This window comes from Stylophora pistillata, chromosome 9 (genome assembly GCF_964205215.1).
Source record: "Stylophora pistillata chromosome 9, jaStyPist1.2, whole genome shotgun sequence".
NCBI classification, from domain to species: domain Eukaryota; kingdom Metazoa; phylum Cnidaria; class Anthozoa; order Scleractinia; family Pocilloporidae; genus Stylophora; species Stylophora pistillata.
In genome coordinates this window covers 1,534,689-1,552,744 of record NC_142527.1, presented here as the reverse complement: position 1 = coordinate 1,552,744, position 18,056 = coordinate 1,534,689, and the positions used below count along the sequence as shown (strand labels likewise).

The 18,056-nt window shown below is 39.0% G+C and overlaps 2 protein-coding genes across 4 annotated transcripts; both read right to left on the bottom strand.

Annotated features, from left to right (window-relative positions):
* Positions 1-131: 131 nt before the first annotated feature.
* LOC111327618 (NEDD4-binding protein 2) lies at positions 132-11,633 on the bottom strand. Its single transcript, XM_022931839.2, has 20 exons — positions 11,305-11,633; positions 9,573-10,829; positions 8,901-9,033; positions 8,586-8,648; positions 7,905-7,960; positions 7,435-7,523; positions 7,064-7,140; positions 4,873-6,776; positions 4,328-4,413; positions 4,013-4,043; positions 3,776-3,847; positions 3,584-3,636; positions 3,398-3,510; positions 3,189-3,315; positions 3,076-3,112; positions 2,729-2,904; positions 2,249-2,316; positions 1,732-1,826; positions 849-981; positions 132-427 (listed from the first exon to the last, which is right to left on the bottom strand). Exons 1-20 carry the CDS (start codon positions 11,492-11,494, stop codon positions 385-387), a joined length of 4,803 nt encoding a protein of 1,600 aa, XP_022787574.1. The 5' UTR covers positions 11,495-11,633; the 3' UTR covers positions 132-384.
* A 2,299-nt stretch (positions 11,634-13,932) lies between these two features.
* On the bottom strand, positions 13,933-18,049 carry LOC111326517 (voltage-gated inwardly rectifying potassium channel KCNH6). Of its 3 annotated transcripts, XM_088732554.1 has the most exons (8): positions 17,995-18,049; positions 17,543-17,589; positions 16,909-17,331; positions 16,352-16,742; positions 15,964-16,163; positions 15,435-15,687; positions 15,001-15,203; positions 13,933-14,382 (listed from the first exon to the last, which is right to left on the bottom strand). In XM_088732554.1, the coding sequence occupies exons 2-8, from the start codon at positions 17,552-17,554 to the stop codon at positions 14,101-14,103; spliced, it is 1,764 nt and encodes a 587-aa protein (XP_088588680.1). In that variant the 5' UTR covers positions 17,555-17,589; positions 17,995-18,049; the 3' UTR covers positions 13,933-14,100. The 3 variants fall into 3 exon arrangements, with proteins under 3 accessions (XP_088588680.1, XP_088588678.1, XP_088588679.1); XM_088732552.1 differs by having other exon boundaries at positions 15,435-16,163; XM_088732553.1 differs by having other exon boundaries at positions 15,435-16,163; positions 17,543-17,585.
* Positions 18,050-18,056: the final 7 nt, after the last annotated feature.

Sequence of the window (18,056 nt, the reverse complement as noted above, 5' to 3'; positions counted from 1 at the left end):
TGGACTTTCCCGTTACCCGGGAGGCAACGTAAAACACAAGTCACGCGACATGGAAGGCGGCTTTCCGTTGCACGTGTAACCTTTCGCTTGGCACATATCAGAACGCTTACATTTTCATTATTAGGAGAGGGTCATGAAAATATCATTTATTAGACACGAACACTACATAACGTTGCTTTTTCACATTGCACATACACTAAGATAATTGTAGTTACAGGTATTTAAAATTTCTTAAATCTGTCTTCACTGCGATCATTCCTAAGAAAAGAATTCTTTAATGAACAAATCAAGATAACTTGGACCCGTTCTCTAAACCCAAGGTTCTTGCAAGAAACATATATATAGTTACGTCCAATCGTGTCAGCATGGTTAAAAACTTTGCAGCTATAGGAAAACTCTAACGAGGCCAGGGTGTGGTTCGGTAAACCTTTTAAGGTAAAAATAAACATTAGTTAAGATTAAATCAGGCTCGATGTAGCATTAAAAATGATTCCCGCCCCCCCCCCCTTCCCCCCAACACACACACACACACGCGCGCGCGCGCGCGATACCAAGATTTCGCTAAAACTTCGCCCAAACCCTGTTTTGAACCTAATTAGAAAAAGAAAAAAAAAAAAGAATACATTTCTTCCAATTAAGATTAAATCAAGCTCGATGTAACATTTAAGATGACTCCCCCTTCAACACACACACACGCGATACCCAGACTTCGCTAAAACTTCGCCCACACTTTGTTTTGAACCTAATTAGGAAAATAAAAAAAAAGGATACATTTCTTCCAGGCCTTTTTTAAAAGACGGCCAGGCTACCAAGGTGAAAACTGCTGACTATATACCAGGTCTTCGTACCTGTAGTTGTGTTTTTTGAGATAGTCTGTGATGGCCGGTTTTATTCGGGCTTTACCACCGCGGCTGTGATTCCCTCTTCCTGTTACAACATTGATGAACTTGCAACCTTTCCTGGCCAGACTGCCACAAGAGTCTGAAGAAAAAAGAAAACATGTCATTGTCTCTAAGTGGGCAGCTGGAGCCATTATACAGCTAGAAAAACGAACATGATTATCAAATGATTACTATATGTGCACGATCCTTCGCAGTAAAGCACCATTTAAGCAATAGTGAAAATCAGACCTGAAAAAAATTCAGGCCTGTACGGGATTCGAACCACTGACCTCTGCGATACTAGTGCAGCGCTCTACCAATTGAGCTAACAAGCCAACTGGGAGCAGGCCATCAAATTAATTCGACATAAACCCGTAGATAATAAATCAAACAACAAACATATGAAATACATATATATGAACTGCGGTTATGAAACGTATATGTGTACGATCCTTCGCAGTAAAGTACTATTTAAGCAATAGTGAAAATCAGATTTTCACTATTGCTTAAATAGTGCTTTACTGCGAAGGATCGTGCACATATACGTTTCATAACCGCAGTTCATATATATGTATTTCATATGTTTGTTGTTCAAATGATTACTGTTAATGGTTCCTGTGTATCACAGGAAATTTCTATAGAAGACCATTCTTCCACCTAGCTTTCATGAAATTCAATCATACCATCGAACATCCCAAGAAGATATTCTTTCTAGTGGATAAATAACCAGAATCAAAGAACTTGATTATAAGAATGCCTCAGTATACAAAATGACCATGCAATTAAGTGTGAGAGCCATACTAAGATTTTTTGGTACAAAATCAACTCCACATTTCCTTTAAAAACGTACCAATTCGTTCGCTCAGCATATTTTCAAGAGCCTCGATGGCTTCAGTAACGTGCAAACCGTGTAAATCAATCGTGTTATCGTCCGTCAACTCATTCCTGAAGTAAAAAAGAAACGCAAAAAGCACCACATTATGTGATATGCCAATCAAGTATGCCTACTGAGAACCTTGCCGGAAATGTACTCTTCTGTATCCAACCTCGAAAAAGAGTCGCAAAAAGTCATTTTTTCTTTTAAAGAAAAATAAAGTAAAGTTTTAAAATACCGAGGGCGCACTTCTTGTCAGATATGATCATACTACTTGGACACGTCTGAGATTGCGCACATTCGCTCTCTTTCTTCCCTGATCCACCGCACTGACATCCTCCTTATGTCTCAGATGGATCACATAGTTATAATTCACTTGGACCACCATCTGTCTATGACTGTGAAACTACAGTGGTAGATCAAACAAAACCAAATCTCTTACAAGCATCTAAATATAAGCAATAAGCCAGTCTATTGAACTTGTTTAGCTTACTTTTGGTCCAGAATTAATGCCGCTGCACGTGCATTGGCTTCTTTTATTTTCTCGGTGTGCAAATGACCCTGCAATGATAGAAAGAAGGAAAGAAAGAAGAAAAGAAAGAGTCAAAACGTTTCCACATTGAGGCAGTTTGTTCAGTTTTGAATGCTACCAAAGTTTGAGTTATATTTTTGTTGATATCCATAGTGTAACTACAATGGAAGTGGAAAAGCACGTGTATCTTTGGAGCTGTTTTTTTTTTAGGCTATTTCGTCAGTCAGAGGAAAACGTATGGCTGCTTTGGACTCCACCAAAAGAGATCACACAGAATACATCTAAGTTTCAAATAAGAATCAGAAGTACCTCTTACTTTATCATTGTTATTCTTTATTTTTTGTTGCTTATGACACTACAGTTTTTTCAATGTTCTTGTCTGTTGGTTTGGTTTGTTTGTTTGTTTGTTTGGTGTTGTTGTTTTGCGGCATCTGCACATACTTGCTGGGCATAAAATTGTGCCAACTGCCCCTGTTTCTTGGAAAAGGCCAGTGCTGCTTTCTTAAAACACTCATCCCTTGACTTGTAGTGTTGAAATGCCTCAGCGCGGTAGTCCAGGTAGCTTGGATCTTCAAGGGTCTGAAACGAGGATGAGTCTGATTTTGGCCGAGAGGACACTGAAAACACAAATACCCCAAACGTGAAAAGGCGAAATTCTGACGAAATTAAAATCTAACGTGTTCAAAGTCTTGCGCTGATATGGGTTTACAGAATTTTGCACTACTATAGAGCTCGTTTGCATAGCAACATCGAACCTATCAGTTACAAAATTGATCGAAATCCCTCACCATCCAAGTCTAACCAGCTCCAGTCTTCTTCAATTTTCTGGCAAAAAGAATATTGGGATAGATGTCACAAAAATTCGTAATCGGTGTACCATGTCACAAATGAGAAGTTGTACCTCTTTTGTTGGTTTTTGATTAACAAGGCGGCCGCTAAACCCTGATGCGATAACAGTGGTAGGAGCGTCTTGACTTGACAAATTACAAGACGCTTTCACAGCTTCGACTGATGGCGCCAATTCATACCTGTGAAAAGAAGAAAGTTTTTTATTCATCGGACCTAGCTGACTGCTGTTGAAAATTGTTTAATAAGCGCAGAAAATCATACCCATTAGCTTGAAAGACTTCCTCCAACGCCACACGATCTATGCCAGGAAACATTTCAAAAAGTTTCTGCTTCTTTAGTTTCGCAGCCAAATCTTGCTCAGCCACATCAGGCAGCTTAATCAAAAGAAAAATTAACCAATTACGAGGCTGAATTTCACTTTGAATCGGTCATGAAACGCACACCTACATTTCTGCTGAGTTCCAATGCAAGTTGTTCATCCATTATCTCTCTCAAGGTTCCTAAAAATAACCAATAACCAAAATGACTCAAAAAGGTGTCTGTTCAGTTCACTAGGCAAATGCACAATAAGTAAATGTAATAAGGGGTTTGTTATAACTGCCTGGGATTCTGTAAGGAAACGAGGAGTTGATGGCTCACCTTCAGCTGAGATCTGATCGCCACCCAATTGGTTATTAACGGTTAATTCCCTTTTCGCTTTGTGTTTAAATCCTAAAGTTATCATAAAATAATTTTCTTTAATACAACTGATAAAAAAGAGAGTTGAGAGAATCGATGATCATTAGAAATCAAGTTTCAGACACTTATTTGTAGTAATTAACTGAGTCTAAAGTTCAGCAGGGCTACATGAAAACCGAAAACTATAATTGTTCTTACCTACGTTAGCAGCAGAAATCCCCTTTCTTGTCTACAATGACAAAAAAAGACTTTGACTCTTAAATAACATTACGCACAGTTTACAAATGGCTTTTAAATGACACCTAGTCGCGATAAGAGTAAATGTGATATGATGTGATGGTAAAATTAACAGTTCCTTACTCTGTATTCGAATAATTGCCAACGAACATGAATTTTATTATATGGTGCTTCTATGTAAGGCGTTACTAGTAGCAAATTTATGGACGATATTGAGTTCAAGGCTTTAAACATTGAAGAAGAGCAGTAAAGATTTCACAGTATTAAAGTATATACCTGAATAGTGTGCTCCCATTTTTTGTACAGCTGTCTTGCTAACGAGCTGTCTACAGCTACGACTAAATCTTCTTGACTTATATTCTCTGCCAAGTAGAAATAACAAATAGGCAGCAATTTAGTTGTCATCAGTGCTGACTTTACATTTGCAATAGCTGAATATTACGCTCTAGCTGTATATCTCTCAGTCCGAATTTTATTTGGAGTGTAAGTATTCTTGACCGATACTGCAGATTCCGTATCGGTAATGAGGACGTATGAAAAGAATCAAAACTATAAAGCAATACAACGAGGCAAACTCTCGCAAAAGCTTGTAAGTAGCTTTACGTCTCTTTTGTAACTCGTTTATATGAAAAAAAAATGTGTTAAGTCTTTGAAGTCTCCTTTTCAACAACTCTGTTAACATTTCTTTCAAAGTCTTTCGGTGTACTCGTTCTCCAAAACAACACGATGCTAATACATTGAACACAATGAAGAGATATCTACTCGAAGGATAGAAATTAAAAAAAAAAAAGAAAAAATGAAGGAACAGTCTTTATACAGACCCTTGAAGTCAACTCCAGGAAATGGACCAAACAACTCAATCAGGTGCAAGGCAACTGCGGGCTCAAGGGACAGCTGAAAAGATGAACCAGCGTTTGAAGGCGGAGACTGGGCTGAAGACGATACCTTTGGCGCCAAATGCATTTGTGAGGACAGTTTACCAGGAGGTTTGTTGTTTTCAGCACCAAAATTGCTTTGTGGTTGGATTGCACTAGCGGTGTTCATTGTTTCTTCGGTTGGACTTGACGATTTCTGCGCCACATAGCTCGAAGAGTCAGAGATTTCTTGCTGGGAGGCAAAGAAAAGTGGATCCGCTGGAAATGTCGATAACTCGGCTGAGGAAGCTTTAGAAAGAACGAGTAATTCGTCAACCACTTTAGTCAAATCACCACCCTTCGCGGTCAAAATCGCATTTATTAAATCACAGTCCACGTCCGGGAAACATGTTTTTAAAAACTCCAGCCCAGCATGCCGCTGATTCTGTGGGTTCTCGGATGAACTCGGCTGTGGTGGATCAAGCAAGCAAGATACATCAGACATGTTCTGTTCATCAGTTGAAACATCTTCATCGAATGTTCTGTTTTCTGGATCTGGTTTTCCATCACAAACCTCTTGTTCCAGCGCCGTTTCAGAACGCAGTTGATCACTATTATCCACAAGTGAGTTCACGTTGTCTGTAACTAGCTGCAGTGGTTTGCTAGTGGACTTTGAACGACTTTTCAACTTCGTTCTCGAGGCTGAGACCAGAATTTCCGACAAGGGCGGTGGTGTGGGGAAATATTTGCCCTCCATTTCTCCAGATGGCGCGGTATTGTCACCTCTGAAAATGGCGTCATCGTCAAGGATATTTTTAAGAGGCAAAGACTTATCACTTTCAAGATATTCATCACAAATGACCGTTGATGAAACAAGCGCTTCCTTACTGGCTTCTCCTGTGTACGTTTCGCCAGTGCGTTCACCTTTTTCATGTCCCTCGCCGACACACTTAACATAATGCCTATTTTCATCAGAAGTTTGACCTACAAACGAACTGTCTAAGGGAGGCGAGAGTGATGACTTTGACTCTTTCACCGTTTGCAACCTACGCTGGCTTTTTTCAAGAGTTTTATTTATATGGTCAGACGAAGAAAACGTTCGAGTGCAAGCTAAGGATGCGAGTGCTGATAACTTTTCAACACAAAATACTGCACTGTGTTTTTTGGGTGTATTCTGCTCACTGGAATTGTCAATCTCATGGAGTATCGCGTGATTCTCATGTGAAGTTACGGTGCCACAGAATTTATCGCTTTTGTTATTTCCACTATCGTGTGACGACAACTCTGTGGTGACAAGCTGTTGAGTATTTGACAACCTCTTGATTTTCATCCGAGGCGCTCGCTGTGGCTCAGGACTAAAACTTGAAATTACAGCATCTGCCCGTTCTCCTTTATCACCGGCGTTAACAATCTCATGAATTTTAGAATTACACTCACTTTTTTCACTTCTTCCAGTTTTTGATTTACAATAAGTTTCTTCTGGACGATCGAACCTTCTCGAGCTTAGCTCCGTATGCCCACGAACACTATCATCAACTGATGGCGTGTTTACGCATTCTGCATACTTTAGAGAGCTTATATTTCCACTCTCTTCCTGTTTTGAAGCAGTTCTTTTATTTGAGGAGACTGTAGAGCTCTCCGTTTGTCTCATAATAGCGTTACCAGAACCTGTTTGTTTGGAAGAAGTTTGTAAACTGGGGCCACCGCTGTAACTTTTTACATCAGTTGCTTTTTTAGTCGTAAGTTCGTTCTCAGTCTTCCTTGCGTCAGGCTTTCCCTCATATTTCTTTAAGGCTTCCACAGAGAGGTCATGTTCATAACGTTCTTTCATTCTTGTAATTGCCGCATGAGTCACTCCATGTTGATTCCGTCTTAATAATAAAATCAAGAGTAAAATCAGTTTGTATTTTACAAGAACAAACCTTATCAAACGGCAACCAGGTTTTGTAGAAAATAAATTTATAAAGGTAATTTAGTTTTCGTTCGCTGACTGGACACCAGTTCAACTCAGCAGGTATGTCGTGAGGTTAGTCCAGTTTCTGACCCTTGGTGAAGAGAGCCTGGAGAGAGTTGCTGTGAGATAGCAGTATGCTCTCCTTCAGAAAACTAAAAACTACAATGTTAGAAAATCAGAAAAGCAAATGAGATTTCCATCCACCTGACAAGCTCTTTCACATTCCATTTCCATGGAGTGTTAGGTTCAACAATTTTGATGTGGTAACCATACTTTAATGCCTACAAAATAATCATCAAGAGAGAATAAGTTACATTTTAACCTGGAAATCAGTTTAGCCAACTTTAAAATACTAATTATTATAGGGTAGACTATGATCTTTCAAAACCTACCCAAACTGGATTTTCATTGGTTGAGAAAGCATCATTTTTGGGGAGTTGATCACCACTTTTCTGTGTTGTCTGTATTATTATGTTCACACTTGCAACAACATAATTTTTCATTCTCCTGTATTGGCTGTAGATATACCTAATCACTAAATGCAGAGACTAAAGACAGAACAACAGAATACCTACCATAGATACATAAGGCTTCATCTCCCATGACTGTGTATTGGTGTTGTCAATGATCAAAGGAGACCATTGTGACTCCAAAGCAGTTTTAGCTGCAGTAGGAAGGTTAATGTTTAGATCTTCACACTTATTGCTTTTAAAATAATTTCCCAAGTTCAATAGTCCAATTAACAGCCTCTTTTTTCATTTTCCATGCAAATATGAATGTAGTGTACAAATTCATACAGTTCTTCTTGCCTAGTGACAGGGTAACAAGTAACAACTGTGTGATGCAATTTGAGAGCACCAACAGATGTACCATGCCTCCACTTACAGTAAGAAAAAAGAAGTTTAAACTACTTTGAGTCACAAGAGGTTTGCATGATACACAATATATTGATACTGCAAAAGAAGAAACAGGGTTTATTGGACAGATATAATACAATCACTTTTGGTTTCACTGAAAAATACTTTTGTGGGAAATACAGCAGTACCTCTGGATCGATTCCACTCATGTGCTTCTCCAAGAAAGCTACCATCAAATTCATAACTAAAAAAAGGAGAGAAGTGAGGTTTAGATGCAAAAACCCTTCAACCTAAAACTATGAGATGATAACAAAGTGGAAATAAATAGATTTAATTTATAAGAACCACTCCTATTACCACCAATAAAAAAGATCAAGATACAAGCTCATTTTTTTAAAAAGGACAATGACACCTTCCAATAATAAAACAGAGTGATTGTTGTTACGTTATCCAGTAGCTCTTTATTTTCTTCCCATGAGAGCCATTATCATCTCACACCCAGAATGCCAATTATCTTCCCTGTATTTTTTGTTACTCAGTGTTTATCAGGGTAAGGGAAAGTATCATGAAATAAAGCTCCAGTATTTCAGTTAAAACATTCTACAGTGTTCTAAAAATGTGTCAAATTTGTCAAATGTGTCAAATTTGCCATTCACTTGCATGTATATATTTGTTTGCTGCCCACTAAAGTGAACCATGACAACTGTAGAGCTAATACCTCATGAAACAAACTGAGTAATCCTTTTAAATATTTAAGTTTTATTCCTGGGAAAGGAGAGGCAGTGCTAGAGTAAAGTGAATTTCAATACCTACTGATTATTCTACAAATGTTTGCCTAATTTGTTTTGGTGACTTAGTAACTTAACTACCGGTGATTCCTATAAAAGTAGTCGTCTGTTGAGAGCACAACACCACGAGGGCCTTTGAGCTTCCTGCAAGAAAAACAAATTCCAGATGATTTTGTAATGGGAAATGTATCCTTTATCATCACTTATGCTTACATGTGTGAACGCTCATGATACACAGTACTTGTTTAATACAAAAAAAGTAGTACTTAAAAATCACGAAGCAAGTATGGCTTGCAAGGATGGCCTGGGGCAACCTGTTTCAAAAGATCAATTTAGCTTTCAAGAGAACTGCACCAAAGATGGACTGACCATGGTGTTTTTGTTTACAATACTAACTGTGCAAGGAAAGTCTTTCCACTGCCAGGTAACCCTCTCATTAGGATTAGCAGTTTTCGCTGAGTTGGTGACGACAATGGACCTCTCACACCAAACCCATGTCTGATTGGTCTTGTTACAGCTGTGGGGGGTGCTAAAAAAATTATTATGTTGATATGAGTGCCTCGGTGTTCAATATAATTTCCAAACCTTGAAATCAAAATTGTTTCTTTCTGTGATCTCACGTCATACTGTACACCAGAGGTGAAGATCAAAATCATTTCAACAAATATGATCATTCCATAAATATTGAACAATATTTGGCCCAGACACTAACCAAAAGAAATGCCAGCTCTTAATCAACACTCCAAGAAAACAGCTATTTGGAAATCAAACAGTAATCAGCCAATTTTTTTATGTGTTTAAACAGAGCTTCTGTTAGAGTGGAAAGGTCACATCATGTAACATGACCTCACATATCGTGACTGTTTCACTGTCCTTTAATTTGTAAGTTTAAGAAGGCTTTGTATGATTTCCTTATTTAAGCCTGAAAACAGAATTCAGTAATGTGCGAAATTCAAAGGACCATACATAAATTAAGGATCAAACTCATTTGTTCATAAAATTGACAACTGCTTTGTACAAGCTCCTTTTCATCAGATATAAATTACTGGCTGATGTAGTACCACAAACCTCCAAATGAAAAGTTGGGATGCATTGAGAAAGGCCCTTGAAGGTATTGGGTTGGAACATGTCCTGGAAACCTTTGAGTCGCTAATCCTTGTTGCCATGCAGCTGGTCTAACCTGCATAAAAGGAAATCTTTGGTGCGAGACATTTAACATTTGACTGAATCCTTGAGGTGGTAGATATGGGTGAATTTGTCTTTGTACGGCTGGTGGTTGAGACATTGTTTCCTTTGACTTACTCTTTTCATCATGATGAGGTTGTAGCTGTTGAAAGGTAGTTGTTTTGTGTTGAAACTGGGGTGTATCCTCATTGTGCTTCAGAGATGTCTTTGGGTTGTTTTGATGGTAGTTTAAATAGTTATCATTATAATTGTGATAATTTGAAGTCCTCTGACTTTCACTGCATGGTACTCGAGGATTGGTGTTGTCAGTTCTACCTGCTGGAGATGAGCTTTCAAGTTGTTGTTGTTTCCTGTTGAATTCAAAATCTAATGGTTCTTTCTCACTGCAACCCAAAGAAATTTTCTTTGTTTCCTCTGTGCCAGTGCTTCCAGGTGTTTCTTGTTTAATAAACAACTCTAAGTTTCCTTTAAGTTCTTGATCATGGATAGGTAAGTTTATAGGTTTAGCTTTATTTAATTCACAATGATCAAGACCAGCAGGTGGTTTTAAATCTTCACTTTGCATATCTCCTTGGTGAATTGTAGGTTTTTTAGAACACAATAACCCAGCATAGGGGGGGTTTGCCTGGTTTGATAAACTGTCAAATTGCTGTGCAATATTATCAGGAAACTCTGGTAAGCCTGATGATGTAACAAAGCTTGTATTATCGGTGCATACATCAGGCAACACTTCTCCTTCAGATGACACTGTTCCACTTGCACCATAAAACACTTCTGATGTTGGTTTATAATGTAGTAGAGACCTTGGAACCTTTCCTTGATGCTGATCACCACTTGTGCTATATGGTGAATTATGTGCTATTTTTCCTTTTGATGTCAGTGTAGAACTGTTTTTTAGAACTGATGAATTAAAATTGCCAGAAGAGGCTCCAGCCTGAGGTCCATCAGAATGGGAGTCAACCTTATGGGTTAACTGACCAGCATTTGAGACACCGTGGTAATAATTGGATTTCTGATTTTCCAAAGATGATGATGAAGTTCTATATGATTTAGAGGGGTGACTGTCTGGAATGGCTTCACTTTCCATCTGTCCTTGCTCTATTCCACTGAGGACAAAGAGCTTCTCCACAGCATCATTTACTGCAGAAACAGTATCCCACTTCAACTCACACAACATACTAGATGTACTTACTAACACGACTTATGTAATGGTATACCAAAGAGCTTTTAAAGGATTCTGTCCCGTCATCAGGGCAATTACTTTTCCCTTCAAGGTAAGCAACTCTCCTCCCTTTGCCACTGGGTAAAACCTCTGAAAAGCTGTACTCGAAATAAACCCCGAAAGGGAAACTGAGTGTTATGTTTCCTTACATCAAGAACGCCCCCCCTACCCCCCTCTCAAAAAATTTTGCAGTGAAAAACTACCTTCTCATCGTTCCTGTTAATTTGAATTTACAATAGATGAAACAGAACTGAAAATGTCGTTTGAAATGGACTTGATCGACTAATACACCAGTATTATAGCCAACTTAAACATAGACGAAACGTTCGTGAGCGAAATTACTCTGTAAGTTTACGTGGTAATAAAACATTAACAGCACATACAAATGCCCACCATTATAACTACTCTCTGAAAGTACCAGCTGAACAACTTCAGGATCTATTGAACCGGTAAACATATTCTGCAGTTCGACAAGGGTGTTCTCTCGCCATCTCAGCTGAACTTCGTTATCTTTCGGTACTTTCTCTGTCGAATCTCTCCCTGATGAGGAGGCATCTGCACTTTGATTTTTCTTCCTAGGCATTTTGAAATGTCATTTCAAGCTAAATTAATATAAAATCTTCTATATCATTTCTTAACTAAACCAAAATCAATGTGCAAGCTGTTGATCATGGCACAGTAGCCATTTTTGAAATCAACAACACTGTTTGGAATTTGCACCCTTTTCAACTTCCGGTCACGTGGATTTCTGTGAAAGGTTCTTGAGATCCTCGGCGAACAAAAGTAATACTCTCAGTTCATTGTGATTAATATCAGTCATCAACATTCGTTTGGTAGTTTTGGTAAGTATGCCTCATTCAGTAAGGCAATTGGAAAGAATCGGTAATAACCTCGAAGTAACTTTTCGCACCACAGTCTGGTTCACAGAAAGGAAACAATGAAATCACTTGGCACTCTCTCTTGACAGCTTTCAATCAAACAGGCCAGGGTTGGATCCAGGGTAGTTTAAGTGAGTTCCGGAACTCACTCAAATTTTTCAAAAACACTCTGATCTCCCTTTAGAAACTACTGATCCGTTTCTAGAGATGACTTGACTTTCCTGAAAATACTGGACTTAGTGAACACACATCAGTGACACAGGTTTGCATAGCAGCTGATGCTAGTAGATCAGAGGGTTTCACGTAGTACTTTAAAAATAAATCTTTTTGCCTTTTTGGTACATGCTATTTTGCTCTCTTTAGTGCAATTAAATTATCTGAAAATGCAGGAAATAGCATTTAGAGGGCTCGAAATTTCAAATTTTCTTGGGGGGCATGCCCCCGAACCCCCCCTAGTGGGAGTATCTCCTCGGGTGGAAACTACTCACTTCCAAACCTGGATCCACCGCTGACAGGTGTCAAAATTAATGAATGAATGAATGAATGAATACCTTTATTTAAGTGTCAGACTAAAATAGCAGTACATAACCACTAAATGGGGACACTACAAAATAAATTAAAAATGACTAAATCCATATATTAATTAAAGTTAAAATGCTAATTGAGCTAAAAATACTAAGATTGGTTAACATGCTAAAATATTTACAATATGTATAAGATAAAATTTACATTAAAAACTTTTTTACATTAAGTACTGCATAAAATACAGTTGGTACAGTAATTATCGGTCAGTAAAGTATTTAGATCAATCTTACGGATATTTATCTTGAAAGATGATAATGTTGGCAGATCTCTAATGTTCTTAGGTACAATATTCCATAACTTAGGTCCAGTATATCTGATAGAGTGCTTACCATATGTTGCTGTATTAAATCTAGGAATAACAAATTCTTTGCTACGTAGGGCATATTTCGTATCAGACCTCCGAAATAGGAGGTCTGATACGAAATATGATAAGACAGATCATCAGAGATGGAGCGGGAAATTCCTGCACCTCTTGTCCATAGCATCGTTTGTTTGTCTCTTCGCACTCTGGAGGCACATATTAAACTCCAGGGCCCCAAGTATTAAGGCCCGGCCAAACGATATATGTTTGGACGATCCAACACGATGGTTGCATGTTGGACAGTCCAACATGTTGTAAATTAGGGGCCGGGGTGGCCAAACGATACCAAACATCCATTCAACACGTTTGATCAAACATGGGACGCATAGGGTTGTGGGTAAGGATATTTTCCAGCGCACACCACGTTGTAACATCCACGGATGTTTGAAACGTGGCGGAGAGGAAAGAGAAATTTAAGCATTGTTTATCAGTGTTATTAGTGCTTGGCGAGCTTGAAGAAACCGAGGATAGAGCAAGTAAACGAGGGAAAACAAAAGAATGGATTAGAAGACGACAAGAGAGTGGTTATTTTACCAATATTGTTCGAGAACTAGCCGCCGATCGATAAAAAAATGTGCTCGTTCTCTCTTGTCTTTCAGGCGGTACTTGGCACAAAAAACGTCCCATAGGCATCTATTCTCTTCCAATGGGTCGATCAATCGGTCGGTTTCCTCGTCGCTCCAACGTCTTACTTTTTGTTTGGGTGTTTTTTTGGTAGAAGTTTCAGCGATATTCTGCCGGCGCTGCTTCCTCGCTGGCTTCCATTATATTCAAACTACACTGACGCAAGCTAACGGTGTCTATGGTAACGACTGAGTTTGCAGTCACAATGCGCGTGCACGCATGCAACATGTTTTTGAGACTGGCCAAACGAAAAAAATTTCACACATCCAACATGAGAACAAAAGAAATGTTGGATCAAATGTTTGATACTGCTTCAAACATGTTCCAACATCATCCAACACGTTGAGTGGTCATCAAACACGGTGGCAAAACGATAAAATGTTGGTTCACCCAACATGTTGGATCGTCACACATTTATCGTTTGGTCGGGCCTTTACAGATGGGAATGACTTGGAGGGGAGGCGTTCGGGTTATGAACGCATTAGAGAAGGGTTCTGGAGTTGGGGTGACTTAACGGGAAGTTCTTACTGTAATGAAAACCATTGGGGAAACGGATAGAGTACTTGCAAAAGAAAAAAAAAAACGCAGTATTTATTTATCCATCTTTCAGGACCACGTCGCCAGCATGACCCCATTATGTTATGGAATGTGGGTCCTACACTAACGATTTCCAACGGCAAACTTTGAGAAGTAAAAATGTTACCGACAAGATTAACTAGTCTTAAGTATTATTTATTATTATCATTTTCTTTCATTCCCTCCATCCCCTTCTGCTTCAGATATCTTGTTCAGCAGAGTCATCATTGCAGACAACTTTCTTTCCATGTGTAAGACTCTTTGGTCGATGACCTTCAAGTTTTCTTGAACGTTTTTCATTTCGATTGAACTCGGAGACGGTTGTAAAGTTAGATTACTTATGTCTTTCTTAGTATTTGGAGATTCTATATCTGTCTTAGAATATGTCTCTGCATTTGGTTCCAGTCTCCTAGGAGATCGAACGAATTGTTCAATCTCTTCCTCCTCCTGAAAGGAAACACAATTTGGATCAATTCTTTAGAGGCTGAACAAAAAATTCTCGACAGAAGCTTTTGTTCTCTTTCCTAAGAAATTGTGATTCATAACTTGTGTATATTAGATTTGTTTTCGTCCGATCGCAGTGATGTTTCCTAGTTTCGAATCACGCGACCTAAGATATTATCATAGAGACCAGTCACTCTCAAGCTTTACCCCTCAGTGTAAAATTGTCCATTAAGGTAATAATTTCTTCTTAATTCATTCCTGTGAGTCCTTGAGGTTCATTAGAGCTCACTAATAAGTACCGATTGTATCCTATCGCGCTATTCTTTACTCGCGGACTGTGAGTTTAACTTTGTTTTTTCATTTTTTTTTACTGGCGTGCTGTGTTGTTGAAGATCGAAGACCCAAGACCCTTTACTCTGACAGAGCCTCTCTCCACTCAGGAATATGAATGATGAAAATGAAGAAATAAGCGCCCCACCCACCCCTGGCTAGGTGCGAAAGTCATACTAAACAAACGCCTTTGAAGAAAAGCGTATTCTATGCAAGTGCAGTTTTAATTAATAGTGCTAGTAGATGCTCCTTTAATTTGGAATACCGCGATCATATTGAAACTAAACATACTTTCTTGTGATCTCCAATTTGATAGGCGAAGACCATCCTTGCCAAGAAGTCTTCTCTAAATACAGGATAAATTTTGAAAATGGCTGTCAAATCGCTCCACTCGATATAATGAATGTCAGTAGGGGTCTGTGCGATCACGTTGGCAACGGCGCGTGCTTTAACTTCTGAGGATTTTTCTTCGCTGTAAATTGTATCACCACTCCCTAGGTATAAGAAAAAAAAAACTGTTGTTAATAAATTGCACACGCAGCTTGGGGTATATGCAGACACAACTCGATTTTAAGACAATTCCAGTTTGCCGTGCAGATCTTGTGTAATCAGTATAATTTCTGATCGTCTGTATGACGGATTTCGAAACATTTTGGAAAGAAGACTGAAAAAATTTGCTTTGGGCGAGGGTCCAGTCACGCCACACATATAGCTTTTTTCCTTACCAAGGGCAAGAATTATCTTCTCATCCAGTACCACGTGAACAATTCCTTTTACGACGAAAAAAACGTTGTTCATCTCATCTCCTCGTTTGATCACATACTGATGTGGTAAAAAATGCTGAATCTTTAATTTTGAGGCGAGTGACCGCTTGCAGCTGAGAACGGCGGCGCTGAAGGCAGAATTCTCCTCGAACAGTTTACCGTGGATATGAAGACAGATGTCAATTTGAAGACTGTCTGGGAACAAGCTTAATACCTTCGGAGCAAAGATGAACATACTATGTATCAGCGAGAGGTTATAGTCTCTTGGTATTAGGAATTTTCTAAGTGGAAAATAAGCCTTTAGAGCTTCCACTCTACAGAAAATTGTAAAACATACTTCAACCACATTCGTTGAGGATATGATAGTTTTCAACTTATTTGCAAAGTAAGAAGGCAACGATGGCCTTGAATTACCGAAATTAAACGAGGAGGCCTCTTTGGAAGGAAGGCAGGAAAAAAAGTCACCCGAAAAAAGATTTAAGAAACTTACTTTATTGATATCCGACATTGTCATCGCAGAAGTGTCACTTATCACGTGCTTATCGAGATCTTCCCGCAGAGCCCGCGGTATATCGTAGAAGCGCACAAAGTCCCGGATAAGTCGTAGGCTTTCGTGCTGCTTAGAAGTCTGAAGGTACAACCTCTGGATAATCACCGTCAAATTACCAAATATGGTAGCGTACATCAAGGCTTAAATTCATGAAATAAAGTACTCTTTTATCAAAAATTATATCAAAAGTGTCTAAACACTTTTTTAAATGGACTCTTACCATTGGCAAATTAATGTCCCTAAAGAAAATAGATCTAATGATGCTGGTGGAAGTCTTGAGGAAAAAAAAAAGCCCTGAATCGCAAATTATAGTCCAAAAATCACTCACCTCCCATAAGCATCACGATAATGGAAAAAACCCTCTCATTGTTCGTAGATGGAGCAACATTTCCAAACCCCACACTGGTTAAACTGCTCAGAGTAAAATACAGAGAAGTGAGGTACCTAGTCTTAAGAGTTGGTCCGCTTGTTGGAATAGACTGATTTATTGGTTTGTTGATGTTATGGGCAAGTAAAGCTAGCCAGCCAAGTTCACTTTGTGCCTCAGCAGCTCCAATAGCGTGCCATATACAAGCTAGCCAATGAGCAACGAGCATAAACAGGCACGTGAGCAGCAGAACGACAGTTAAGCCATACTCTGAATAACGGTCCAATTTTCGCGTCACCCGCACCAGGCGCAAGAGCCGCGCGGTCTTTAACAAACCCACGAGTGTGGTGGCCTGGAACAAATATACAATAAATTATTAAAGAAAAACTATAGATCGCCAATTAGTCGGTGTTACTTGCTGCAAATGACTTCAGGTATAGATGCTGTGATCAAAATCCAACCCCATAGCGTCATACCTGACAGACTAAAGATTATGTGTTGATCAAAGATACACTCACCCCTTCCTGCTCAGGATCAATTACGAACTCGAACGGAATAGCTGCCACAAAATCCACAATGAACCATGACTTGAGGTAAAAAACTGCGATCTCTCTGGGGTCACTAATAACCGCTTCGGTATGCTTGTTAACAATTGCACTCCGAAAATTGATCGGAATATCGATTATAAAGAGCAAATCCACGAAAACGTTCATGGCGACGATCGGGGAAAGAGACGTTGGAATGCCAAAACGAGAGGCACTGGCACCAGTCTGCCTCAATCTCAGGAACGCTACATCGAAAGGGATCTCAATTGTGGTGTAAATGACAAAAGCGAGGATGACCCAGTCCCACACGGCCTTAAAGAGGGAATCATGACGTATCAGGAACGTTGTTTTCTTGTAAGGCGGGTCATTGGCCACGTGTGACTTGCTATGTATTTTCTGCGATAAAAAACCCTAATATGTCAAGATACTGAGGGCAGCCAACAACCATCAAGATTAAGTCTGATTGGTACTTTAGCTTGGTACTTTTTAGTAAACATACATGTGGCTTCCCATTATGAGAATTACGCACTTATTTAACGAACAATGTCGCTCCAGATAGAGCTCAGCTGAAGCAATGAGTTAAGACAGGACACATGTATATACTTACCCTAGATTGCATGACTGGCTCTTTTTTAGCATGAATTTCCTTGCTGCCTTGAATTAGAAAGGAAACCGGAAATTAAATCTAAAATACTGACATCGTACGATGACGGCTTGTTCAAATTTGTGAACATACTTTCATGACATTTGTGCTTATTTTTGCTGCATTTGACAATGTTTACCAAAACAGAGAGTTTCAAGTAGAAATAATTATCATCTGGAAAGACTTTCTATATGACTAAGTAAATGCATAGCAAAAGAAAATGATTTACAGATAACTGGTTATCGTCATTCGCCAGTTCAATTAAGAGGAAGGCTTGCACCACTTGCAATGCGTAAGAAATTTATGAGCAGAGCTTATGTCTCTGCTCTTCGTGCAAGTTTTCGTTTTATCGATTGAAACAAATACAAGCGAGAAGAACATTATACAGGAACAGTAAAGTGATATGCCTCTCTTACCAGAAATCCGTGATCGATTTTTATCATGGAAAAGCTTTTAAAAAAAAAACGAATTCGTATGA